The sequence below is a fragment of the Sorex fumeus genome, unplaced genomic scaffold, assembly GCF_029834395.1.
Source record: "Sorex fumeus unplaced genomic scaffold, SorFum_2.1 ptg000008l, whole genome shotgun sequence".
Classification (NCBI taxonomy): domain Eukaryota; kingdom Metazoa; phylum Chordata; class Mammalia; order Eulipotyphla; family Soricidae; genus Sorex; species Sorex fumeus.
In genome coordinates, this window is record NW_026606065.1 from 21513718 (window position 1) to 21540628 (window position 26911).

Consider the following 26911-nt stretch of genomic DNA (forward strand, 5'->3'; position numbering starts at 1 on the left):
CCTTTGCAGGCCAGGATTCTGCACTAGTGCCCCCTGTTCTGGCTGAGACGGAGGTATCTGTGAATCTCTCAGTGTGTTTTGGCCCTGTAGTGCTGCATCTCACACCCTGGCAGAGGCTGGTGGCCAAGCCTGGCTGACATCTGTGTCACAAACGGTGCTTCCTGCCCTTCTCGGGAGCCCGTGCCTGGGCCAGGAGCGTGCATCACACCGGCTTTGTTGCTGAGAGCCCAGCACTGTGATCCAAAAGGCATGGGCTACGGGATCAGGCTGCAGGACCAAGGATGGAGGCCGGAAACTCGTGTGTCACGACTTCAGCTACACAATGCTGCAGGTCAAGTCTGAGTGACTGCATGCATTTGTGGAATATAAGTCAACAGAATGGGAGACTAGCACCCAAGGATAGTAGAGATAAAGGCCAGGAGGGTCGCTCCATGGCTTGGAAGCCGACCTCATAGGCTGGGGGAAAAGGCAGCTGAGATAGAGAAGGGATCACTAAGTGAATGATGCTTGGAGGGCTTGCTAGGGCCAGGAAAAGTACAGCGAAGTCTTCTTCCTGGAGAGAGTCAGTCGCCCATGTCAGCTGGGAGGACAGGCTTCCTTCTGGACATCTCTCATGCTGAAAGTAGACTACAGACTGCACATGACGGCCACTTACTACTCGTATTGCAAACCGTAACACCCAAAAGGAGAGAGAGAGAGAGTAAGAGGGAAAGTGTCTGTCACAGAGGTGTGGGGGTGGTGGGACACTGGGACTATTGGTGATGGAGAATGGGCACTGGTGAAGGGATAGGCACTCAATCATTGTATGACTGAAACGTAATCATGAAAGTTTGTAAGTCTGTAACTGTACCTCACGTTGATTCATTAAAAAATCTAAAAACAATAATGCAGATGAAAAGTGTGTGCAAAAGCAAATGGGCAGGAAATGGCAGGCCTACCCATGCCCACCACGCCCCTCTGTCCGGGGACACTCTCCTGTGGGTGAAATGTCACGACAGAAGAGCTTTCCCGAGCACGAAGGCCGACATCTCCTGGGGAGGGAGCGGATGAGAGTCCCCAGCACCCCCCCCACCTGCAGACTCAGGGCCGCGTCCACCCATGTGCTGCCCCCGTTCTCTCTGCCATGCAAGGTCCCGCCAAGCCCGTCCCCCCCGCCCAAAGGCTCCCTGACCCCCGGCAGTGCCTACAGCCCCCAGCTGCTGCGCTTGGTGATGTAGAACTGCCCTCGGACCCCCAATCAGGCTTCTGTGCCCCATGTGTCTGCTCCTGGCCTCCCCCCGCACAGAGTCTACCACAAGAAGTGATCATGCCTCGAAACGGTCCCTGTGCCCCCAGGCCACTGTCTTGGGGATAGACGGTGGTCAGACATCTGTGTCCTTGCCAAGAGTTCCCTGGACCGGCCGCCACGGCACGTCCCCAGCTGCTGGCCGACTCCCCAGGCAGGGACAGTCACAAGCGCGAGGCCCAGTCAAATTGGCCTATCCCCACTGCCTCCCTCCTATCTGGGAGAGCCCGTCCACACCCACCTGCTGGGCCTGTACCAGGCGTCCATCCCAGGTGGCCACCCTGCCCATGGCCCTGCCCTAACCCCTGTGTTCTCACGGCCCCTCTCTGGGCCCCTCTCCCATCCACTAGAACCCGTGCCGGAGCTGGACACGACCCCCCAGTCCCTTCCCTTGGCCACTTGGTCACAGGAAATGGGTGTGTCCACATCCCTCTGAGCCTGCTGGCTGGGCTGGTGGTGGTGGACGGACAGCAGAATCGTGACTGAGTAAAGGGACCACCTTCCTGAGTGTGAGTGCGTGTGTGTGTGCGTGCGTGCGTGCGTGTGTGTGTGTGTGTGTGTGTGTGTGTGTGAGCTGGGTGCCTGCAGGGAACAAAGGCCAGGCTAGGGGAGAGAAGCCCCTGCCATGGTTCACTGGAGCCCACACTCGGGTTTCTCTGTCTCTCTAGAGGTTTATGGTACGCAGGTGCGATGAGCTCCTGGTGGGTGAACAGGTGTGAATAGCAGGTGAATAGGAGTGATAGTGGGTGAACAGGGGTGAACGCAGATGCTGCTTGCTTGCTCCCTTTGCCCCGAGACTGGGTCAGGAGTATCTCTGCCCAAAAGCCAGTCATCACTCTGACGAAAGAAAACCCAAGTGGTTAAGACCACAACAGGATTGTCGTGAGTCCCCTGGGAAAATGTCTAGGCAGAAAAGTTTCCTATGGAAGCGGGATGTGAGAGAGGCAGAGGGTCTGTCTGCCCTTGAGCTCAGCCCATGCCCTGAAAGTTATTTTATTGTAAGCAACTGAAAGTTATTTTATTGTAAGCAATGTGCTGGTGGTCGTGTTTAAGCCTCGGTGTCCAAAGTTCCGGCATGCTGCGCTTCCTCTGCTCACAAATTCCTTTCCTCCCCCATCCCACAAATTTAGTGTTTTCCTTTATAATCCAAGGCCAGGACTTGATACTAACTATAATTTTTTTTTTTGTAAAATTTTTTTCCTGCATTTTTTTTTTCCCCGTAAGCATTGTCCTCCCGTTGTTCATCGATTTGCTCGAGCGGGCCCAGTAACGTCTCCACTGTGAGACTTGTTACTGTGTTTGGCATATTGAATGCGTCACACATTCTTGCCAGGGTTTGCTGTGCAGGTGAGATACTGTCGGCAGCTTGCCGGGCTCTCAGAGAGGGGCGGAGGAATCGAACCCGGCTCGACTGGGCCAGCTGAGCGCAAGGCAAATGCCCTACCACTGTGCTATCGTTCATCTTTTAAATTTAAAATTTAAATACTCGCAACCACAAGCCTCACTGGCGTGCAGATGGCACCTGGAGAGATTCTAGTCTGGCCCAGCCCAAACTGCACACAAGACCACAGCAGACTTGGGATGTCGGAGCGCGTTTGCTGAGGAAGAGATTCCTCACGCCACCATGTCTCAAGCTCTCTTTATGCTAAACCTCAAATACTCACTTCAAAGCTAAATGAAAAGTGACGAGGTCGGCACACACACAATTCCAATAAAATCAAGGACAAAAGCAACAGACACGCAGGTCCTCCTCCCCAGCCTGCATCCTCCGCCAGAGCAGAGAAGGAGCTTTGCCCCTTTGGTACGTTCTAGCAATGATTTCTGCTGCACCTCCTGTTACCGTTAGATGCAAAGATGCCTTCAGTACAAGTCTACAGTCTATGAAAACACAACTCACTTGAATCAAGACCCGCGGTTTGCTGAAACTGCTGGTTTCAAGCAGGAGCCTAAAGAAAAATCTTCCTATGATCTGTTGATCATTTCAGAGTTTTCTAAATGGGATGGTTGATTCACTAGAAAGAAACATCTGAGAGGGGAAAGAACAACTAACTGAACTTAAATGAGAGGGAACTGGATATTTGCTGTCAGATTTGGGGCAGAGTCTTGGCACGTCGAAGCAACCAATGGCTTATTGAAATAAACGAGATTCTCTGTAAAAAAAAAAAGACACACAACTTGGGGCTGGAGCGATAGCACAGCGGGTACGGCGCTTGCCTTGCACGCAGCCAACATGATCGACCCGGGTTCGATTCCCAGCATCCCATATGGTTCCCCGAGCACCGCCAGGAGTAATTCCTGAGTGTAGAGCCAGGAGGAACCCCTGAGCATCGCCGGGTGTGACCCCCCCAAAAAAACCCCACAACTCGTGCAGACTAATTTAATACTGAATTCTCAGAAACAGTGTCAAAATAATGTGAACAAAAAATGATCAGAAGGCACCGATGACTCTCAGAACAAGCCTAGCACCTGCCCCTGGTCCCCCCAGCTTTTGGCCCTGCTCCGCCTCAGCACCTGTGAGCTCAGCAAAAACCACCTGGAACCTCGGCAAAGCACCGATATGAGATGACATGTGTGTGAAAGCTCCAATAAAGGCCGACTGGCAACGCGATCACGTAGGCCAGTGTTCTTCCATCTGAGCACACACTCACGAGAAAGCCCCAGGCACAGGGCATGAGTATCTCGGCGAAGAATGAACTGGGAATGAACAGACGTTCTGGAAACACGTGGACAGCTCAGGTGGGGTCACGGTGCTACAGGAGGGGCCTCCCGACAGACACAGGTGAGCATGTGCGGGTGTATAGGGAGCCGTGATGGAGAAGGGACCGAGGGGAGAAAGAAGGTGGGGAAAGGTTTTCGAGGCAGGTTCTGAAATCCTTAGATGACACACCCGGCTGTTGGAGGCAGAGTGTCAGTCAAAGATTCTCCTTCCAGGCATGCTGAGGAAAATATCCTCTGAGCAGAGGGCTGGTGGCCTGCGGCCCTAAATAATCGCACACTCTCTCCACCCTCTACGCTGAAGTGCTGGGATAGCTTCATGCCTGCGTAGTTCCCACGTCGCCTTCTCCACCATTGCACTGCCTGGGGTCACTGCACCACTATACATGGGAGGAAAAATCCTGGAAACCACCCAAGAGTCCCAGAACAGGCAAGCAGATGAAGAAACTGTGATCCTGACACACCGTGGAATATTACTCAGCCGTGAGAAATGATGGATGGGGCACACACTCTCACTCTTTTCAGTTCTCTAAGCCAACACTCTGAATTTAAAAGGTTTATATCCACAGTGGGGTGGGGCTAGGACAGAGAAGACCACCACGACAATGATAGTTGGACAGGATTGCTCTGGACAAGAACTGAGCAAAGGAACAAACGCACCTGTTAGGGCCCACCTAGCTGGGGTGACGGCCACGCTCAGCAGCTGGGGGGTGGGCAGGGGGAGGGAAGGAAATAACTAAAATAGCAGATCTGGGGAAGGGCCAGTCCCAAGCTGTCCCTGATGGCAGATTCCGCACCGCCCTGAGGCCTATCACCAACCAGGTTGGCTGACAGTTGGGACTCAGAGACGTAGGGGCGTGCTTGCTCCCTGGGGAGGTGGCCCTGATCGATTGATCGATTGGTATCTGGACTGTGTGCTTGGCAAGAAATAAAGTTCTGCTGAACTTTTGCATTTGTGTTGCCCAAGTTCCTTAGATCATGGACCCTGACAGATGATAACCTCACATGGTCTGTATTGCAAAGCATAATGGAGAGGGGAGGGAGGAGGAAGAGGAGAGAGAGAGAGAGAGAGAGAGAGAGAGAGAGAGAGAGAGAGAGAGGACAGAGAGACAGAGAGGGGGAGAGAGAGAGAGGGATGGAGGGAGACAGAGAGACAGAGACAGAGAGACAGAGACAGAGATGGAAGTGTCTTCCCTAGAAGCAGGCAGAGGGGGAGGTGGCGGGAGGGACCTTGGGGACCCTGGTGGTGGCAAATGTACACTGGTGAAGGGACAGGTGTTGGAATACTGTGTGACTGAAACCCAATCATGAACAAGCTTGTAACTGTATCTCTTGGTGATGCAATAAAAGCAAAACAGAAAAGAATAAAGTTTAGAAAATTAGGAGCAATTCTCCCTGTCGGTCTCCGGATTGTCTGAGGTACCCCTGACGCTCCAAGAAGGCTGCGTCTCTCCTCAGACATGGCTGAGAAGGGGCTTGTGTGGGTCCCTCCCAGCCCAGAACTGGAGGCCTGGGCTGGGTGTGGGTGTTTCCAGCCAGCGTCAGAGAACAGAGAGAGCCCGAGTGAGAGCAGACGGAGGGTGCGGCCCGAAGCATGGGAAGGGCCAGTCTTCCTTCCCTTCCCTTCCCTTCCCTTCCCTTCCCTTCCCTTCCCTTCCCTTCCCTTCCCTTCCCTTCCCTTTCGATTTGACCCTCAGGATAGGTGTTCGGTGCTCGGCAGTATCCCTGGCAGTGTTTGGGGATGACGACTCATGATGCTTGCTTGGAACGCAGGGTGCAAGGTGGGCACCTGAAGCCCTTCACTCTCCCGGCCCCTTGAATCAAACTCTCCCCTCTCCACAAGAACGTCCCGGCAGCAGGGGCAGCGGAGACCAGAGGCTGGTCTAGGAGACAGGATGCCGGGGAGCATGTTTCCAACTGAGAGTCCTCCGCTGATGCCCAGCCCATCTCCTCTCCGTTCCCAGACCACCGGACACCAAGCACAGTGGGTGCCTGTTCCTGCAAACACCCCGACCCCCAGCCACCCAGCAGCAGGTCAGGGGGCAGCCACTCCCACCAACGGGCAGAGGGCGGGGGAGATGACGATGTCTTCCACCCACACGGGCCTCCACTGCAGAGCAACCTGGGCGGGGAACGTCCGTCCACTCCTCATCCATTTGCGCTGCACGGCATATGGCGGGGGATTCTAGCAGGTCACATGCTTGCAGGAACTCCACCACCCCTAATTCACTTGCCCTGAGAAGAGGCTGAAACGGCAGCGTTTCTGCTCAGAACCAGCCCAGAACGTCTTCGTGCTCTTCCTCCCGGGCCCTTTCTTTCGCTCGATGAATGTCCTTGTTGCCTTGCTCTGTTTGGTTGGTTTTGGCTGTGGTCCTCAGCCTGCGGAGGCCGGGGGGACTTGGCATGGTTTGGGCACTCACTGGGCTGGACACCTGCGAGGCAAGAGCCTCCCCTGTCCTGTCTCTCCAGCCCCGGGCAGGGATTCTTGCTATGGCAAAGGCGCCGGGTCCCGTTCATCCACCAGCTACTCACTACACTGCTGCTGAATGTGGACTTGAATGCCCTAATATGTGCTCACGAGCCCTGCCCACAGGGACAAGGGGACACAGCCACTCAATCAGAGCCAAAGGCTGGACCACAGCCAGCCCCAGCCAGAGCCGCGCTCAGTGCCCTGGTGAACAGGGGCAGCTGGTGGGCTGAGGCCTGGCCAGCTGGGTCAGGTAAGATGGCCAGTTGGTGGGTAAGATGCCATGTCCTGACTCGTCTCTGGGAACTTAAGAGAGAACCGAATACACAGACCAAGCTACAGGGCTGCTTCTTATTTAAAATAAGTCATTTTTTTTGGCCTGTGCTTAAAAACACCATTTCCTACACTGCACTGCCGCCCCCCCCCCCCAGCCCTGCCAGGGGTCCGCTCCCCTCCTCGGCTACCCCAGGGCCTGGCTCTCTGCTCTCTTCCCTGTCCATTTCCACGCAGACAAGTCTCAGTTTCTCTGCCTCTGAGCGTCTGTTATTCCCGACTTTACTGTGTCCCTGTTGAGATCACCTTGCCTGCCCCCTCCTGCTGCCGTCTCTCACACTATGCAGTCCCTCTTTCCTTCTCCTGAGAACCCCCCCCCACCCCCCGCCCCGTGCACATATACTCTCATTTCTCTGCCCAGTTGTCTACTCTGGGACTCTCGGGCTACTGGGAACTGAGTTTGGGGGTCCTGGGGGAAGATGCTCAGAAGAGAAACTGCCAAGCCAGGTGGAAACTCAACGCCCAGGGTTTACAGACATTTCCAAATTATTCTACAAAAAATTCCTGAACCCAGAGATTCCGCTACAACACAGGTATGACACTCGACGCCGCTGTGTGTAGAAGCATTGCCAGGAGTCAATGCTTCCGAGACCGCCAGAAGCAAAGAGAGACAAATGGGAACTGCATCAGACCAAGAAGCTCCCGTGTCACAAACCAAATGATGACTGGAATGAAAGAGAGTATTTGCTTCGCCAATCACCTGAGAAAGGTCAATGCCCAACATCTATACAGCTCTGAGAAACGTCTGCAAGGAAAACAACGAACAATCCCATCAAAACACAGGGGAAGAAATGAACAGAAGCTTCCTTAAGAGAGACACGAATGGCTGTCAGGTATGTGGAAAGCTGTCCTGCATCACTTGCCATCGGGGACGCACAAACGAAAGCCATGTGAGACACCACATCACCCAGCAAGACCTTGGTGCTGGCGGTGTGGGAACAGGTGGTGGGGGACCTCATTCACTGGCCCAGCCTTCCTGGGAAGATCTTGAGTTCTGCCTCATGTGAGAACTGTGATTATCAGGGACGTCAACATGAAGGAGACACATGTGTCCAGGGACATCACATGTGCCCAAGGGAACAGAGGAGCAGCCTGAGAATCACCTGCACTGTGCCAGTCATCTCTGTGTCGGCAGAGACTGACTCACTGTTACACCCGGAAGTGCAGACTGTGGAGGAACAAAGCTTGGGCTTCCAAACGCTGGAATGCTGGTGCATGTGGGCCTGACTCCCTGGGCGGCAGTGTGGGGTGGGCAGTTCCAGGGTCACTGGCTGGGCCAGAAGTCCCCTGAGCCGCAGTGTGAGGTGGGCATTTCTGAGGCCACTGGCTGGCTCCATACCCCTCTGAGCCACAGTGTTGGGTGGGCAGTTCTGGGGTCACTGGCTGGGTCCATACCCCCCTGCGCTGCAGTGTGAGGTGGGCAGTTCTGGGCAGGGAAGAGACTCTATAATGCAGAGCAACCCTTTGAACCGGCAAGTGAAAGCCTTGAGAGCCCCATCCCTCAGGAATCAGAGGTGGACCCTGAGTTCTCTGGGAGTGTGCAGTTACCATGGAGTTCCCGGGGAGTGTGCAGTTACCGTGGAGTTCCCAGGGAATGTGCAGTTACTGTGGAGTTCCCAGGGAGTGTGCAGTTACTGGGCGCCTCATGCCTGGAAGTGCAGAGTTGAGTGTAAGTGCAGAGCATGCGACATGGACTCACTCATGGACTCACTCATCCAGGGGCCACTTAGCCCCTGGATCCATCACTGCATGCAAGCGTCGTGATTACGCTGACTTCTGGCTATTTCAGAGAACTTGACATTAATTAAACAAATTTATTTGCTCTGAGAGCAAAAGGAGAACGAGCTCTAGAGCCCGCAGCGATGAAACATGACATGCTAATTCTGAATTAATTTAACATTCTTCAGTGCCGAAGATTTGCACATCAGCACCCAGAGAGGGGCATGGCCTGAGCCCCCCTGAGGTCTGGGCTCCTTGGTGGGGGTGTGCCTGTTTGCCAGACCCTACCCCTGCTCGAGGCACAGAGATGCACCCAGGGCAGAGCAAGCCCCCTGGGGGTGGCAGAGCCGGGTCCAGCAGGGGGCGCCACCAAGCCCCCACCCCACTTCCTGCAGAACGAGCAGCCCAGCTGGCCCAAAGGCCAGGAGGAGCCTGAGTGACCCCATGGCAGGAGCCCACAAGGAAGGGGCATGAGGCACAGTACCAGCAACTGGACACGAAAACTGGGGTGCAGACCCGAGGCTTCCCGGGATGGTTGCTTGGGTGGTCTCCGCCTGGACCCCCTGCACAAAGGTAAGGTGCCCACCTAGCTGGCCTGTGGTGGGGTCCCTGCTTGAGCCCCAGCAGGCAGAGGGCCCCTGAATTTCCCAGGCGGCCTGAGCACAGACCTGGGGGTGGTCCCTGAGCCCAGGGCTGGGGGCTCCTGAGCATCTCTGGGGGGGCCAAAATAACTCAGAAAACACACGCAGGCCTTGAGAAAAGTTCCCGAAGATGGACCCCGTCAAACCCCTCCAGGGCAGGGGGTGTGATCGGGCATTTAATATCAGCCGTGGCCAGACCCTCAGGGCGGGGGCCGGGTTTGTCCTCATTCCCCGGGGGGGGGGGGGGGGGGGGGGAGGGGGGGGTTGTGCAAGCTTCCAGGCTCTGCCCTGCCCGGGAACCAGGCAACGCTGCCTCTTCTGCTTCACAGGGCACACCAGACACCATTACAAACACACACACTCACACACACACACACACACACACATACACATACACACAATCACACACACTCACATACACACATTCACACAACACACACACTCACATACACACACTCACACAACACACACTCACACAACACACACACACATACACTCACACTCATACACACTCACACACACACTCACACATACTCACATACACATACATACACATACTCACACTCACACACATTCACATACACACTCACACTCACATACATCCCCCCCCCCCCCCCCACACACACACGCGCGCGCGCCCCTGTCCACTGAGGAGCGTGCATTTCCCGGCTGTGGGGCGCCATCTGGTGGGCGTCCTTAGTAAGCGCACGTTGGGCAGGTAGCCGCCCTTCCTTCGCGCTGCGGTGACTGACAGCCATGCAGAGACGCTTAGGCCACGCATGTGAGCATTCCAAGCAGTGCATCCCTGGAGCCGTGGGGCCCGCGTGCACGAGAGCTCCACAGAGGACTGGCTGCTCGGCCTAGACACTGCTATATTTCACGGCTGGGCGAGGACTTTCAGGAGCATCTAATGCCAGAACAAACCGTCATCAATTCTCACAGGATAGTCTGAAATTTTTCAGTTCCACAAACAGTCAAAGTGAAAAATCCACTTTTTTATTCATACTTCGGTCATGAAATCCTTCCTGTGGCTCTGTTTCTGCCGTCACACCGTGTGTGCCTCCAGCCTCAAAACTTTCCCGTCTGATCCCAGGGGCTGGGTTGAGGCATCGGTACGAATAAAAGTGAGAGGGATGTGCTTGGAGTGGCCAGTGCTGGTCTCTGAGGCCTCGCCGTCAGTCCCAAGGCCCCTGCACGGCCGTCAGCCTCAAGGCCCCCATCCGGCCGCCAGCCCTGACGCCCCCATCTCAGCCCCAACACCCCCGTCTGGCTGTCAGCCCCGATGCCCCATTGGCCGCCATCCCACGCGGACCCATGGGGCTGAGGACGAATGAGCAAAGGTCAGACCATTCAGCCTCGTGAGGGGACAGGCCACATCCACCACAGCCCTCAGGGAAGCAAGCCCCTTCCTGTGACCGCAGTGGCCCCGGCCAGACGTGCCCTCTCCCACTCACAGACCTTCACACAGGGAAAGGCGCGAGTCCTGTTGCCGGCCGACGCCAGGGAACCGAGTGACCTGCTGTGACGGTGCTTCCGACAGGACACAGGCCCAGAGAGCCCGACTGACCTCTGCAGCCGCCAGCCCAGCAGGCACGAGACGGAGTAGGGATGGGGATGGGGGACAACGTGGTGGGCGCAGGCGAGCCTGGCCCCTGCAGAATGCCCACAGCCGCCTCTGTCCCACACTGTCCCGTCCTCCTGTTCTGTTATTGTCCACTCTCGTCCTGGCACTGCCCACTGTCCTGTCTTTGACCACTTGTCCCACTGTCCTGGCCTGTCACTGCCCACTGTCCTGTCCCTCCCAGCATTGTCCCCTCTCCTGTGACTGTCCTGCTGTCTGGTCCTCACTGTCCACTGTCCTGTCCTCTCGCTGTCCCTCTGTCCTGCCTGACACTGTGCCAGCTGCCCTGCTCCAGACTCGGGCCTGGTGGCCCGTGTCCCAGCCGGGCCCGCCGTCTGCATCCATCAGACCTTTAAAGTACATTTCTAGAGAACAGCGTCTTTGTTCCCCGACACTGAATTATTCATCCTGCAGCCTTCCCTTCCCTTCCGTTTCAGCCTCACACAGGCAGCCCCCGACTGACTTTCCACAGAGTCTCAGTGATTCCAAAGTCGCTTCTGCAAAACAGAAAGGCAGCCCGAGAAAGGCAGGCCGAGGGTCCCCGGGCAGACAGGCCCATGCCCCACTCCCTCCCTCCAAGCAGCGACCCTTGCAGCGGGAGAACCAACCCCAGCTCTGTCTTTGCATGATGTGACTATGGCATTTGACCTTCAGAGTCTGTATGTACATGAGCCCAGGCACACATGCCCCTGCACACACGGGAACTAGGCTGGCACGTGCAAGCAGCCGTGTACACTTAGAGACACGTGGAGACGTGTTTGTAGCCGAGTCTGCAGGGAGCTGACGTTGGTCCTACCGGGAAGAGCACAAGAACCCAAGGACCCGGCCAGACTCCAGTGCCCCACAGGTGCCCGCGTGCCCAGCGCGGGCAACCCAGGGACAGTGTGTGTGTTGGCTGGTACATCCCTTGGCCATGTCCCTCGGCTGTGTCCCTAGGCCGTGGTGACACAGAGATCAGGGTGTGCCTCTTGGGGGCCCTTTGCCGAGTCCTCACCAGGGCAGCCCCCGAGAGTCTCTGGGCTCTGGGGTCCAGACCCGTCAGGGCACCCGAGATGAACTTTCCGCTGCCCAGGAACATGGCTGGGTCCTACTGTCAGTGCTTTGAGAGGAGCCTCTGTTTCTCCTCAGAACCCCTGCACTAGGGAGCACAGAGTCCCCGAAGTGGCCCTTCACTATAAGGAAACAGCAATTTTGTCTTTTGACCATTTTCTTTTTTGCTTTTTGGGTCACATCCGGTGACACTCAGGGGATCCTCCTGGCTCTGCGCTCAGGAATTACTCCTGGCAGTGCTCGGGGGACCCTATGGGATGCTGGGAATCAAACCCGGGTCAGCCATGTGCAAGGCAAACACCCTACCTGCTGTGCTATGGCTCCAGCCCCCAACCATTTTCTTAAACGTGACAAAACTTGGGTCAGACTCGTGGAATTAACTTTTTCTAAGCAATGGACCGAAGGTGGATAATGGTGCCCTGGCCAGTGAGGACACTCTTCTGCACCTCACAGGGCCTCTGACGGCCATTCCTACTGTACCCCTGTCCCTTTGGCCTTCAGCCCCAGGTGCATGAGACAGGTCCCATGCCTGGCAGCTCTCCAAGGGTAACTCTGTGTCTTCTCAAAGGCGCTGTAGAATGTGGCCATGCAGGGGAGCCCCAGGTCACCAGAGACCCCGCGAGGCGCTCTGACATCCACCCTGAGTCTACACTGAATCTCTGCTGCTGTCAGGGCCCAGTGAGGGTGGCCAGGCCCTGCCCTGCACGAGTCCCGCCCACCCGGCTGGGCCCACCAGCTCTTGTAAAGCCTCACCCATGCTGGGGTGCATTTGTGGCTCCGTGAGGGGGAATGTTCTGGATCTTTAGGCTCCAGTCCCCTTGTCACCCCCCCTCTGACAAACGCTCCCACCAGCTTCTGTCCAGCAGGCACTGGTCACTCTCTGAATGATGCTCCCAACCCTCGTATGTCCGTGTACCCCAAACCCCTTAGGCTGACGTATCCTGACACCCTAAACCAATGCACCCCTCTGTTCTACCCACCCGCTGTTTGTCTGGTGCCAAAATCATCCCCGATGCCCCCAGTCAGCCTCTGTCCAACACGCCTCCAGCCATCCGTGGTCAATGTGCCCTCACGCTTCCTGCCCAAGCAGGGACCCGGACCCGGGCCTGACTCCTCCCTCATCACGGCGTGCAGCCCCATCTACTGTGAACACATCACAGGGACCAGAGATATTTCCAGCATCTCAGAACCTACGTGGATTAAAACTGCATAAACGCGACATCCATCATACCCCAAAGTGACAGACAGTGACATACACATGGATTCTAAAAATACACGCGTGTATGTTAAGACACATACAAAACGTTGCATAAACATTCAAGATAAAGACTGATGAGTCTGTTCTATACATGGTTCTAGCTCAACATTATCCAATTATTCTATGTCGCCATTTCCTCTCTGGAAAACAAGAGGAGCCCGAGAGTCATCAAACACAACCGCAGTAGAATGGGGGTGGGAACTGAGGATACACTCACCGGTGTGCACATCCGTTGTCGAGGTGCAGTGCGCGCTTTTCCTCGGCAGACAGCCCATCCATCAAGAGAGAGAAAACGAGAAAATTGCTCTGGCCCAGGGGTTGTGAGATGAGTCTGGACTTCTCTAACATGTATGTATAAACTCTGGCTGGGTAAGGAAGGAAAGTGATTCTGTTAAATGGCCTTCATAGCTTCCCCTCTAGAGAGGATACACAGCATTCACTGCAAGACACAGTGTTGCAACTTCTTTTCAAGTCAGCCTCTTTGTAACAGAAACAGCAGGGCTTCATTTTTAGGGCATTTTAAGGCCTAAAAGATATTAAGCAGTGTACAGTTCACTTTATTAAGCAGTCCTCACTTAATCTGAGGAATTCCCCCTGCCTCTGCACCTCCCTTGTACCCATATTCCCTGCCCCGTGGGTGGGTTCGTTCCCACGGATGCCCCTATGGGTGCATACTTCTGAACTAAAGCCCCTCATCCGTACCTTCACTATGACGTTTTATTTAAAAATTGTTATATTGAGGCAGCATGGTAACAGTCATCTTTGATTTTTTTTTAATCACTGTGAGATACACTGTCACAGTGTTGTTCATGATGGATTGTCAGTCATACAATGTTCCAACACCCGTTCCTTCACCAGTGCACATTTCCCAGCACCAGTGTCCTCAGTTTCCCTCTGGGCTGCCCCACAGCCTGCCTCTAAGGCAGATACTCCTTCTCCCTCTCCCTCCCTCCTTCCCTCCCTCCCTCCGTCCCCCCCCCTCTCTCCCTCCTTCCCTCCCTCCTCTTTCTCCCTCCTTTAGGTCCTGTGCTCTGCAGCACTGGATAACAGCATCTTACCGTTCTGCTTTTGGTGTAAGAAGCGACTGCTCCCCCCATACCAGAGCCTCGGACCCTCCCCCCTTCCCTGCACTGTCTGTGTTCCCTGCTGCCCACCTCTCCTGCCCACATCCCCTGCACTGTAAGGAATCCCGGGAGCCAGCTACAGGCTGCTCCCTGCTAAACACTGTCTGCTGCCTGTTGGCCTGTGCACGGCTGCCTCTGCCCGCCTAGCTCCTGTGTTTCCGGAGACATGCCCTCTCTGGGCCTGGCCGTCCTCAGGCATGAGGACTTCACCCAGCACCGTGGCCTCTCACTCACTAGGCTCAGTCTGACCCCCGAACCCCCCCCCCCCGCCCGGCCCAACAGCTATGGGCTGTGAGCGGGTCTGCGTCTCGCCTCAAAGGGGTCCTGGCACTGGGGCACATGGCAGGGAACCTTCACGCTGGCGTGTTTCACCTCATTGTTGTGTTTAAGTCGGATGCACGAGCAAATGTTGGTGCATTTATGGCTGCAGCAAGAGGGTTCAAAGAAATCTGAGTCTCCGCCTGAATGTTATTAATTAATTTGTGCAGATAGTTTCAATTAGAAAGGTGTAAACTTCCGGTAAGCTTCAAAGTAGGTATATTTTCAATAAGGGCTTTGCATAAAGAACACACGGAATAGTTTAATCAGATAAAAAGGTTCTTTTTAGTTTGTGATTGGTTTGATGTTTCAGTTTAATTAATTCATCTAAAATATAGACCAAATTTCATCAAAAACAGTACTGTACAAAGAAATTACATGCCCAAGCTTCCTTTATTTAAATAGAACCCTTGAGTCTGCTTCTATGTTTGGCAAATTAGTTTCATGTATGCTATTTTGGGTTTGGGTCCATATTATAGGGTTTATGTTACAACCACTTAAAATGACTCACTTTGCATGTCAGACTATTTTTTTCAATTCAAAACAACTTCAGAACTTATAAACCACCATCTCAGTTATAGCCATTCAAATGCACACATGCACATTACATGGGTCTCCACTCAGACACATGTGTGCCCACAAAATGCACACACACAATATACATCTGCTCCAACATGCACATCATCACGTATGTGTACACACTTACATGCTCAAACATGTAAACACATTCTCATATGCACAAAATCTACATGGGCATACACAGATGCAGATATACACACACATACTTTCACACACATGTTACATGAATAAACACACATGATCAGGCACAAACGTATGTGCTCACACATAGGAACTGTAAACATACCTGTTCTCACTCACATACAGAAGCTCACACATAAACATGGCCATGCACATATACTCATACACAGTCCCACGCTGATGCAGAGACCTGCTCACACAGATACAATTACACATACACATGTTCACACATATATGCACACACCTGCTCACACATATACACATAAGCATATTCACACACATATGCACGCTTGTTCATGCATGTACCTGCTCACACATACACCTGCTCACACATACATGCACACTCGCTCATGCAAACACACGGTCACACTAACACCTGCTCAAAGATAGACACAGTCACACATGCCTTGGGCTAACCTGGCACTTACCCCCCATGGCGAGCGTGGCACTTACCTCCTGTGGCGTGCCTCTGCCTCTCGCAGAACTGGAGCTCCCAGTACTTGATGCAGCAGCTGGCCGAGTGGTTCGCGGTGGTCCTGGCATTGCTGAAGGCCTCCAGGATGTGCGTGGCCTGCAGAGAGACGCCACTGAGTTCCGTGCCTTGCCAGCAGGGCAGGAGAGTGAGCGTGGCGGGGGAGGATGGCCGTGCCACCAGGCCAGTGTGGCCTACACCCCACCAGCCCTGCAGGCAGCCCCGAGCCGCATGGAGACACTGACTCTGAGTGGTCCATGCAGCCTGGAACCTGCAGAGAGGCGAGCGCGGCTGTGGTCATGGATAGGGACCCGGGTCAGCGAGGCCAGGAGGGCCTCTGGGCACGAGACAGTGGCGCTGCCCACGAGGCTGCCCGCCCCAGGGCCAGACATGGCAGTAACATGACTGCTCCATGCCGCGGCCTGGGACGCGCTTGCTGGAACCCCGCCATGGGGCGGCTGAGCTGGAACAGGGCACAGATGCCGCTGCAGGAGCGCTGCAGTCCCTGTAGCGGCCTCAAGGGGGAGCACGAGACCCGAGTACGGCTTCAGGGGCGAGGGGTTTTGTTGGTTTCGAATTTCTACATTTAAATAGGAACTAACTTGGATTCTAATTTGCAATTTTCCGCATTCCATACTGCCCTAAAGTACTTTCTGTTGAAAGATTATGAAATAACACCAGCGCTAAGCACACATCAAAAATGTGAATGAAATTTTGGTAGTGGTGAGATGCGTTAATTGGTTTTTGAAATTTGAACTTTTGGAAAGAAACATATGCTGAATTCTAAAAAAAAACTATTACTCATATATTTTTATTATAACCTAATTTTAAAGACCGTATCATTGAACTCAAGAGTCATAGTAGCAAATAAGTTTTCTAAAAAACAATTTAGTATTTACGAAGGCCCTATTTTTCCTTAAAAAAATGATCATAAATACGTGATGAAATGATTAAATAGTGTGCCGTTTTAAACATTTATGCAATTTCATTAAACACTGTTTAAAATTTTATTAAAGGCACAAACTAAGGCCTTTAAATAAGGTTTCCCGAGCCACCCCAGAGCTTGGGAGCCTCCAGGCCGCCCCCCATGGTCAGAGGCTGCGGGCTGTTTATTTCACGGTGACTGTGGGGTTGGTGTCTCTGTGGAGCCGGGCGAGTCTCGGATGGGGAAAATCCGGCCGGATTTGTTTCCTGAGCAGGCTGATTTTCCCATAACCCCCAGGCCTGGGAAACCCCGATTCCCGCCTGGGAACCCGGGCAGGGTCCGAGTCGCCTGGCTCAGGGCTCTTGGGCATCCAGATGGCGGCACCAGGGCCAGGGGGTGTGGTGGAGGGGGGCAGGAACTGCCAGCAGTGGCCGGGAAGCCTCACACCCACACGGCTTCCTCTGGTTCGGGGGCTGCAGCAGTAACTCCGGCCAGTCCCGGGGAGCTGGGGGCTGCCTCGCGCCAGGGCTCCAGGGTGCCGGGGACGGAACCTGCGGGTTTCCTGCCTGCCAAGCATGGGCTTCCCTCAGCCCTGAGCTTCCTCCATGCCCTGAGCTTTCTCTAACCCCTGCGATACTCTTAAGAAAAAGAACCACAGGTGTAGGTGTGGCAAACTCTTAGCCAAGGGCACATACAGGTGGCCCCGAGCCCCATGGACAACAGGAGGGTCCCTGACTGAGGAGCTAGCACCCAGAACCCGCCTCTGTCCCCCGGGCCCTCTGCGCCCACTCTGCCCCAGGCATGCAGCCGTCTGCACGCAGGGCAGCTGTCACCCACTCGGGATCTGCCCTCCATTAGGGCAGCCCCAGCCCTGTCCCCCTGCCCTGACCACCCAGCCATGTCCCCCCAGCCCTGTCCTCCCGTCTCTCCCCGCCCTGTCCCCCCACAGTGCCCACACCACCTCCTGGTGTTTCGTGCTCTCTTGTGCCCTCCGATGACCCTCCTCTCCCCCAGAGCCCGAGCAAGGGGCTGACCAGCCCAGCTCCTGACCAGCCCGGATGCCCCACGGCCCTGGACACACGCCCCTGGGGAGTACCGAGGGGATCTGCAACGAGCCTTTGCGGACACGGACACTCTCACCAAGTGCTAAGCGGCCTCAGCCCCACACGCGCTGACCCCTAAGGGTGTCCCCTCAGTCCCTCTCTCACTGCCCTCCCCTGCTGGCCCCTTTCTGCCCAGCGTCAAGGGGCCCAGCACCTCCTGGTGGGCCACTGGCCTTTCTCTGGGCCATCTGATGGCCTGACCTGACTCTTTTTATCTTGGTGATCTAATTGGCCATTGCATAACTAATTGGATGACAGAAATGGCCAAGCAGGGTGGGTGGACAGCAGAGGCGGGTGGTGCCCTACGGGTGGGGGAGGGGCTGCCGTGGGCTCTTTGGGAGGTGCATTGTAGAGCCCAGCTCTGGGGGACATCCTGGCTGTCCCCGGGATCTAGGGTAGACTTCTGGGTGGTCCTCACTTCCTGCAGGAAGCTGGTCCAAGTCTGACCAGAGGTACCAATCCTGTTCACTGGGTGCTCAGCTGGGAGGGCCGGGCCAGCCCCAGCCTCCTGGGCAGGTAGGCTGGGACACAGGGACCCCCACACACTAGCACTCACGTGCGAAGCTGCGAAGGATGAGTCTGGGGCTGGGCCACTGGCTGGTGACGGCCTCAGCAGCTGTGAGAAAAGGCCGCGGCAAACAAGCGGATGGGAAGGAAAGTTTCACCTGAAATTTGCAGCGTTAGAGTCTTCCCAGGTGCTAGCTGGTTTGGGGCGGGGGTTGACGCTTTCTGACCCAAAGAAATGCCACCTTGAATGCATTCACTTGGGCTGAAGTGCAAAGCCAACTGACGTCAAGTCGCCTATGAAGCATTTTAGAAATTACCCAGCTCACGCTCTCTCTCCAAGAATCCTTTTAATAAATGATTGTTCCGTCTTTAATTCAGAGGGGAAACGATTAGTCCTTGTCATTGTAATTAAGCCCTTAGATGCTGCCACCACATTATTCAGCCTGCGTCAGTTTGATAACCCTGTCGGTTCGGACATTCTCTAACCCCTCAGTGTCGGCGGCCAGCAGCAAAGTATCCAGGCAAGGAGGCCCGGGACGTTCTTCTCTGGTTGACCCAAAACACTGAATTATTCTGAGCGGCCATGGGCGGTCAATCCCTATGATGACAGTTTTGAGTCTAGGCGATGCGGGCTCACTTATCGCACAGTCTCATCCATAGAAAACCCACACCCAGCCCTGGGAAGCCCGAGAGCAGACTCATGGCTGAAGAAGACACCTCATTCCTAAGCAGAACACAGCGTTTGCCTATCCATTCATCACATGGTAAGGTCTCATTTCTAAATGATGAGGCCAAGGTAAAGCTTCCAGATTATTCCATGGAAACACCGGCAGTGAGAGGAAGACCAAAAAGGAGTGAGGAAGAAAGGGAGGAGAGAGAGAGAGAGAGAGAGAGAGAGAGAGAGAGAGAGAGAGAGAGAGAGAGAGAAGAAAGGCTGGCAGTGAGCGAGCGTGTCCTCCGAATCCTTGGGCAGCATGTTTCTAGATTTTCAGGGCAGAAGCTGTTCAGTGGTGTCTTTTCTGGGAATGGCCCAGGTGCCAGCAGCCAACACGTCCCCAGGGGCTGGCGGGGGCGGGGGGTGGGGCAGGTGCAGGGCAGGGGCAGCCCAGGGGCTTGGGGCCAGGCTCTGCCCCTCCCGGGTCCATCGGGCGATCCTTCAGGCAGGGCAAGGAGGGTCCCGCCCACTCCACCCCTGGTCCACGGTCCCTGCCACACGCTCCAACTATCCCAGCAACAACCCCCCACCCCTGCCTGCATCCACCCACCCAGCAGAGCGACCTGTTCTGCCCGTCCCAACATGCACTGCTGCTACTCACGTGCTCGAACCGGCTGTCCCAGGCGCTGGGTCCCGCCCTGCAGGTCAGCTGCCTCAGGAGGTGGCCGCACGCCTCAGACTTGCCTGAGCCACGCTCTCCGCTGCGGGACAGGACAAGGGACAGGTCAGTGACTAGGCAGGGGTCAGAGGCACAGGGGCAGGGCCTGGGGCACAGGCTGCCGGGTACACTGGTCTGCAGCATGTTGCCAGCGGGACCATGCTGACACATGCGGGAGGCCGGGCTTCAGTCTCGAGCCCTGCATGGTCCCTCGAGCACTGAGCCAGGAGCAGTCCCCAAACACCACCAGAAATGGGCCCCAATCCCTCCCACCCCCAGTCAAAAGTTCTGGTCATCACAGATGTATTTCAGGGCAGCGACTAGGTGCCCCGCTGGGAGCACACTGTCTCTGCCATTCTCTTCCCGTGCACACCTTCCCCTCCTCAAGGAAGGGGTCTCGGGTCCAGTGTCAGCCCCCCCCGAGAGCCCTGGCCGTCGGCGGCCGGTGCTGCCATTACGCTTCAATCAAGCATCACTTTGGGGGCATCACTTTGGTGCAGGTGGGAGCAGAAACGAATCCTAGCATGGGTGGGGCCAGCCCTGGTGTGTGTGTGTGGGGGGGGAGCCTGCAGGGCCCTGCTGAGCCCGCCTCTCCCTCCCCTGCCTCCCTCAGCAGCAGCCACCAGCTCTCAGCCGTGCACCTGCTGGGTGGTGACTCTCGGGCCTCGTCTGTTGGGGCTGGTCCAGCCACCCTACGGCTGTTTCTACTGAGCTCTCCGCCCTCTGGCCACTCAAGGGCCTCTTGCGGGCATGTGAGCTGCTGAGGGCTGCAGGAAGGAGACCCAGGAGGAGGCCCTGTCTCCGCCCTGTCCACCCCGCTCACCTGAGCACGAAGCACTGGGCCCTCCGCTCCTGGAACAGCTGGTGGAACGCTCTCTCGGCACACGAGAAGATGTGGGGGGGTAGCGAGGAGCAGACCCTCCCCGAGTCGCTTCTGTACAGCTGGGAGGCCTACAGGAGACAGGCAGACAGACAGACAGATGCCCTGAGTCCGGCCTGCCAGCGAGGACCCGGCTCCGGCTCGCAGAAGTCTGCTCACGCTCTCTTTAGAAGCTATTTGACATCTGCAACACGCCTTCCCGCCACATCCTGGTGAGGGAAGAGGGCGTCTATTTCCAACCTATGGTCAACCCTGCTTGACCTTACTCTCCTGTCTTTCAGAAGAACAATGCACCCAATTCCCTGCTCCAGGGCTGCTCGAGCCTGGAGACCTTCTGCACAATTTCAACAACTTTGCAGCTTAGTGGCAGAAGAGCACCAGGAGTTTGCTCTGAAGAGAAGGTGACTGTGCAGAGACACGGAGAATTTACAACTGTCTTGGAAGAACAGGAACGTTTCAGTGGGTATGGTGATCACCATGGTAACTCTCATCAGTATATTTAGTTCTTTGGAGTTTCCACGGAATTTTGCTACATTATATATATATTTTTTGCTCTTTTTTTTTTTGGTCACACCCTGTGATGCACAGGGATTACACCTGACTCTGCACTCAGGAATTACTCCTGGCGGTGCTCGAGGGACCATATGGGATGCTGGAAATCGAACCCAGGTCAGCCGTGCGCAAGGTAAATGCCCTACCCGCTGTGCTATTGCTCCAGCTCCCTACATTATAATTTTTAAAAAGGAAAAACTAAATTAGAGAAGGGCTTCTAGGTCACGAATAGATATCAGCTAAACTTAACTTCCTCTGTGACAAGAGAACAGGCCTATATCTTCAAAGACGACAAGTTTGGGAGGTTCCAGAGAGGGCTGGGGGCTACGATGTGCAGGAGAGTCTGTGCTGGGTGAGGAGGGGGCGGCCTGGCATGCTGGAGACAGACCCCGCCCGAGGAGAGGAGCCTCCCTCCCCCCCACACACACCAGGTTTCCCCACAGTTAAGGAGAAGGCTTTGTGCAAACACTTAGCTCAGGCATCATCAAGGCAGGGACAAGAAAGAGCACGCTGGCAAATGACCTGAAGCTTGTTGAGAGACAAGACTGTTTTTCCGATTTATTTACAAAGTTTCCCAGTGTTGAAGTTATTTAGAATGCTGGTGGGAAAATTTTTCTTTTCTTTTCGTTTTTTTAATTGAATCACTGTGAGATGGAGCCTTATAAAACTGTTTACGATTGAGTTTCAGTCCTACAGTGTTCCAACACCCATCCCTCCACCAGAACACATTTCCCAGCACCAGTGTCCCCAGGTTCCCTCCCATCACCCCCCACCCCCAACCCCTACCTGCCTCTCTGACAGGCGCTTTTCTCCCCCGCCCCCCCCTTTGAGCATTGTGATATGCAGGACAGATACTGAAAGGCTATGGTGTATATCCCTTTATTTATTATTATTTCCAAAAATATTGGAAATATTTTAATAAAAACAATGATTTTTTTTTTATTAAAACCAAACCCACTAGATGATGGCATGAACCTCACTGAGCAAAGTTGAGCGAGATCTCTTGAACACAAATTGGGAGATTTCATCAATGAGTCTCCCTCAAAAGGCATTGCCGGAGGCCAGCCTGGAGGAGGGCCCGATCAAACAATGGCACTTAGAAGGGGCAACAATAACCTCCCAGGTCCACATGCTCTGCTGCCGAGGACATGGACACGTGTGTACAGGCTTCCCACAAAACTCCAGGAACACGCCCGCATGGCAGACCTCCAACAGCGCTGAGGATGCAGTGACTGAGATGGGGCTTCACTTGGGCTGGACTCAGATGAATGGAGGTCACCAGCATAATGTGACAAAACATTTTCACCATCACCACACGATGCCACGGGGACACCTGGGTCACAGCTGAATCTGACCCTCTCTCGAGAGTGGCAATGCCTGAAGCATCAGACAAGCACCAGAGTGACCCTCCCAGGGCAAGGGCAGGAAACCGAACCCACAAAGCAACCTGGGGAAGCAGCACAGCTGGCCTGACCAGTACTCCGAAGGGCAGTGCCCGTAGGTCCACACAGGACATGCAGGAATACCAATAAAAGTGTAGGAGGCACAGAGGTCTCCCAGCACGGAGACCGGACCTCAGCTGAACTTTACAAACGATTCCTATAAATCAATCTTTAAATCTGGAAATCACTGTATCAGTGTCATCCCATTGTTCTTCGATTTACTTGAGCGGGCGCCAGTAACGTCTCTATTCGCCCCAGCCCTGAGATTTTAGCAGCCTCTCCTTTCTCATTTTTTCCAATGATTGGAGACTCTTTCAGGGTCAGGGGAATGAGACCCGGTATTGTTACTGTTTTTGGCATATACTATACATCACGGGGAGCTTGCCAGGCTCTGCACGTATAGGCAAGAAGCTCTCGGTAGCTTCCTGGGCTCTCCGATATATATATCTGGAGCGATAGCACAGCAGGTAGGGTGTTTGCCTTGCACATGGCCGATCCGGCCGACCCCAATTCGATTCCTCCACCTCTCTCAGATAGCCCAACAAGCTACCAAGAGTATCTTGCCCGCACGGCAAAGCCTGACCAGCTAACCGTGACATATTTAATGTGCTAAACACAGTAACAAGTCTCACAGTGTTACTGGTGCCCGCTTGAGCAAATCAATGATTTGCTTGAGGACAGTGCTATAGTGCTAGTGTCTGAGCCCCATCAAATATGGTGTGGCAATCATGGAAAATGGGTAGGAAGTGTCTTATGATATGCAAAGTGGCCGCGCAGTTCGGAAAGCAGCCTGGAGTGTGACGGCAGCTGGGCAGTGGAGGTTGGCTGCCAGAGCTGGGTCCCTTGGGGTGGGGAGGGCTCTTACCTGCCCCACTCTGGGGTGCCCCGAGTGAAAACAGCCCTGGCACGAAGTCCCGGGCTGGAAATATAATAGAAAATGGCCAAAAATAAGAATGGAAAAGAACGTCCAATGAATATGAGAGAAGATGCGGAAGCTCTCAAGGAATTGGGGGAAAGTCATTTCAGACATCCTGGCAGCCTTTAGCATGAAAAACTGGAACTTTGCCAGCAAAAGCGGGATAATAATGCCAGTTCCCATCCCTGGGCTGGGGTCCGTCCTTGGGCATGGCATTGGCCTCCCTCTGGAGACCGGGATGTGAGCCAAGCAGGAGGGTCTGCTGTGGAGTTCCTTGTCAAAGACCACTTTCTCCTGGGCTGGGAAGTTACTATGAGAATACTGGCATCTTTGGGTCATCCAACCCCAACTGGATCTTCTAAACATAAGGATGTATCCCAGGCGCTGTGCCAGGCTGACTCATCAGGGGAACCCAGGAAGGGGGCGGGTGAGCCAACCACTTGCCCAAACAGAGCCCCGACAGTCAAAAACCTCCACACTCTTCGATCTTCACCAAGCTCATGGCAAGACCCCACTGCTCAGGATGAGCCTCATCCAGAAACTGATCTGTTGAAACACTCAGGTATGCGGGTTTTGTGACAAATCTCCAGGCTCTCATGGAATCGGGGTGGGAAACCTCCCCCACCTCCCTGTTCTTCCAGAAGCCTGGCAGTCATGCCCACGAACTGCCTCTGGAGCCAAATAAGCTCATTAACAGCCGTGAGCCAGAGACTCATAAATAAACCTCGAAAGGGATAAAAAAAAGTTGTACAGATGCTTCCAGACCCCATGCCAGGCTCTGTTACCTGGGCCACCCAAAGTCACCATGCAGTTAAAAATTTAACTCCAGCTGTGTCACCTCATTCAAAACTTTTGATTTCCCAGAGAGAGTGCAGTCATGCCACATTTCAAACTCTACACCACTGACAAACTGGGAATAGCACACCACACTGGATGGGATGTGAAGGAGAAGGCAACCAGCCTTGATTAAGAAACTCTAAATACACAAGGCTCAACCGATGACAACATGCTAGTAGCCCTTTTACAAGGGCTTAATGGCTCCATGGTGAGACAACAATATTCACACACCTCCTTCTAAGGAAATAGTTTTTGATCATTTTTAGTGAATTATAACAAGGGGCTGGAGTGATAGCACAGCGGTAGGGCATTTGCCTTGCTTGCAGCCAGCCTGGGGGAGCCGGGTTCGATTCCTCTGTCCCTCTCGGAGAGCCCAGCAGGCTACTGAGAGTACCTCGCCTGCAGGGCAAAGCCTGGCAAGCTCTCTGTGACATATTCGATAAGCCAAACACAGTAACAACAAGTCTCACAATGGAGACATTACTGGGCCCACTGGAGCAAATCGATGAACAATGGGAGGACAGTGACAGTGACAGTGACAATAACAAGGGATATAAAATAAATTATTTTGGGTCTGCTCCAGGGGCAGGTTTGAGGGGTGGTTGGGAAAATTGGAATTAATGGTTGTGGGAAGGCGCAAGGGTGGTGGGATCGGTGTTGGAATATTTAAGGCAATACATCATGAACAACTTTATAAAAATTAATGAATCGTCTTTTAAAAAGATGCATCTGATGAGGACACTTTCTGTCCAAACTCTTCAATGAGAGCAAACATGCCTATTCGAGTTCTCAATGCTCTTTGTTAAAGCAGAAAACCATGATTTGAAAGTCCCCAAGAGAGAATGATAGAGCTGTGGTTTGACATGGTAGAACAGTCCTCTGTGCTTAGCAAGACGTGAGCTTTTCACCGACATTTCACCGTCATAGCAACATGACTATGGGAGGCCCTTCTGGGGAAGGGGACAGAACAGGGCCTCTGAGGTACCAGAGGAGACCGATGAGCACCCTTCAACACCCGCCAGTGTGCGAGAGGATGGGGTGAGCTGCCGCACTCCTGAGGACAGACAGAGTGAAAGGGGCAGAGTAGGATGTGGGCGAGTTGCTGATGGAAAGGACCAGACTGTGGGCGGCCCTGCCCACCTGTAGGGGGCGCTCTTCTCTCCATCAAAGACACTGGACCATCTGAGCACGCCTTTGTGCTCAGCCCTACTCAGAAAATAAATGTTGCGATTAAATTGGACCGTGTTCATCTGTTACCACGCTCTAAGGCTGCAGGAGTGCCCTGAATGATGTCATGTCTTACTTCAAACAGGGTTAAAACAGATGGTAATACAGGAGGACCCACATCCCCAAGCGTCTGCTGTGCTGTGCTCGCCAAGGTGGAAGGTGTGTGAGTATTAGATAGTCTAACTCAGGGTTCTGGGCAAGGTGGACGGCATGTGGGTATTAGATAGTCTAACTAGGAATTCTGGGCAAGGGGGACAGTCTGTGAGTATTAGTCTAACTTAGGATTCTGGGCAAGGTGGACGGTCTGTGAGTATTAGTCTAACTCAGGATTCTGGGCAAGGTGGACGGTCTGTGAGTATTAGACAGTCAGGATTCCCTCCAGGTGGATGGTCTTTGAGTATTAGAGTCTAACTCATGATTTTGGCCCTGGTGTATGGTCTCTGAGTATCAGTCTAACCCAGGATTCCTGCCATGTGTATGGTCTGTGAGTATTAGACAGTCTAACTCAGGATTAAACGTGAGTGTTGAAATATCCCCGACTGCAGCAAGTTCCGGCATCTGACCCCACAGCTTCGCTTCCTTGAGGGACGCTTCTGTTTCTCTCGGAGAACTTGCCCACGCTCGAAGTCTGCTTTCTAGAATCTTGCTGGGGTTTCCCGCCATGCTTGCAGCTCACGAAGATGCCAGAGGCCCGGCCGAGAGGTACTGGCAGTTTCCAGCCTAGCTGAGGTTCCGCATTCTCTGCGAGCTCGGTGCTCCTGGGGGTCTGAAGGAACCTGAAGGCGAAGCCTGTCGCAACTCAGACCAGAAGTTGTCCCGCAGCTCCCTGACGCCACCTCTCCTGTCCTCTGGGCGCAGAGCTGGGGTGGCTGCTGCCTCAGGACGCTGGTGCAGAACCCAGGCTCCCAGGCGATGCCATAGGCAGTACAGTTTCTGTGTGGTTTGTTCTCGTGAACCCGAGTGCAGCGGGGCCCAAAGCACTGGGCAAGCCAGCGTGTGCCCCCTCTACCGAGTCAGCATTCACATCCTGCACATTCCCGTGGCCCCGAGCTGCTGTGGGGACAGCCATGTCCTTCCTGATGCCTCCTTTCTCCCGAACCCCCGCTCTCTCCTCCAAAGTGTTCCTAGCACAAACCTGCCAACATGGATGCTGAGAGGGGGCCAGCTTGGCATCACTCATGCTGCCCTCTCTCTGGGCACACAGTGCCACAGAAGAAGCATTTCTCTTTGGGATTCACTTCCAGCCTGCAGCCACTTTCCAGAAGCTTCCAGGAGATCTAAGTATCTACCCTTTTCCTGATTTCAGAAGCCCAGCAGGGAGCTGCTGCACTCAGCCAGCCCATGATGTTATTGGCCGAAGACATCCTGGGCCAGGAGGTCTCCAGCC

The 26911-nt window shown here is 54.4% G+C and overlaps 1 protein-coding gene and 1 non-coding gene across 2 annotated transcripts in view; one reads left to right on the forward strand and one right to left on the reverse strand.

Moving 5' to 3' along the window:
* LOC130019334 (unconventional myosin-XVI-like) overlaps positions 1-26911 on the reverse strand; it is a 302696-nt gene that overhangs the window by 12980 nt on the left and 262805 nt on the right. Inside the window, exons 13-15 of the mRNA XM_056109961.1 lie at positions 20494-20621; positions 19614-19713; positions 15744-15861 (exon numbers count right to left, since the gene is read on the reverse strand). Of these exons, the coding sequence (XP_055965936.1) occupies positions 15744-15861; positions 19614-19713; positions 20494-20621 (346 nt within the window). The remainder of the gene's footprint in view (positions 1-15743; positions 15862-19613; positions 19714-20493; positions 20622-26911) is intronic.
* LOC130019521 (small nucleolar RNA SNORA2/SNORA34 family) lies at positions 3178-3313 on the forward strand. The gene has a single exon (XR_008791840.1). It is a non-coding gene; the product is annotated as a small nucleolar RNA SNORA2/SNORA34 family (small nucleolar RNA).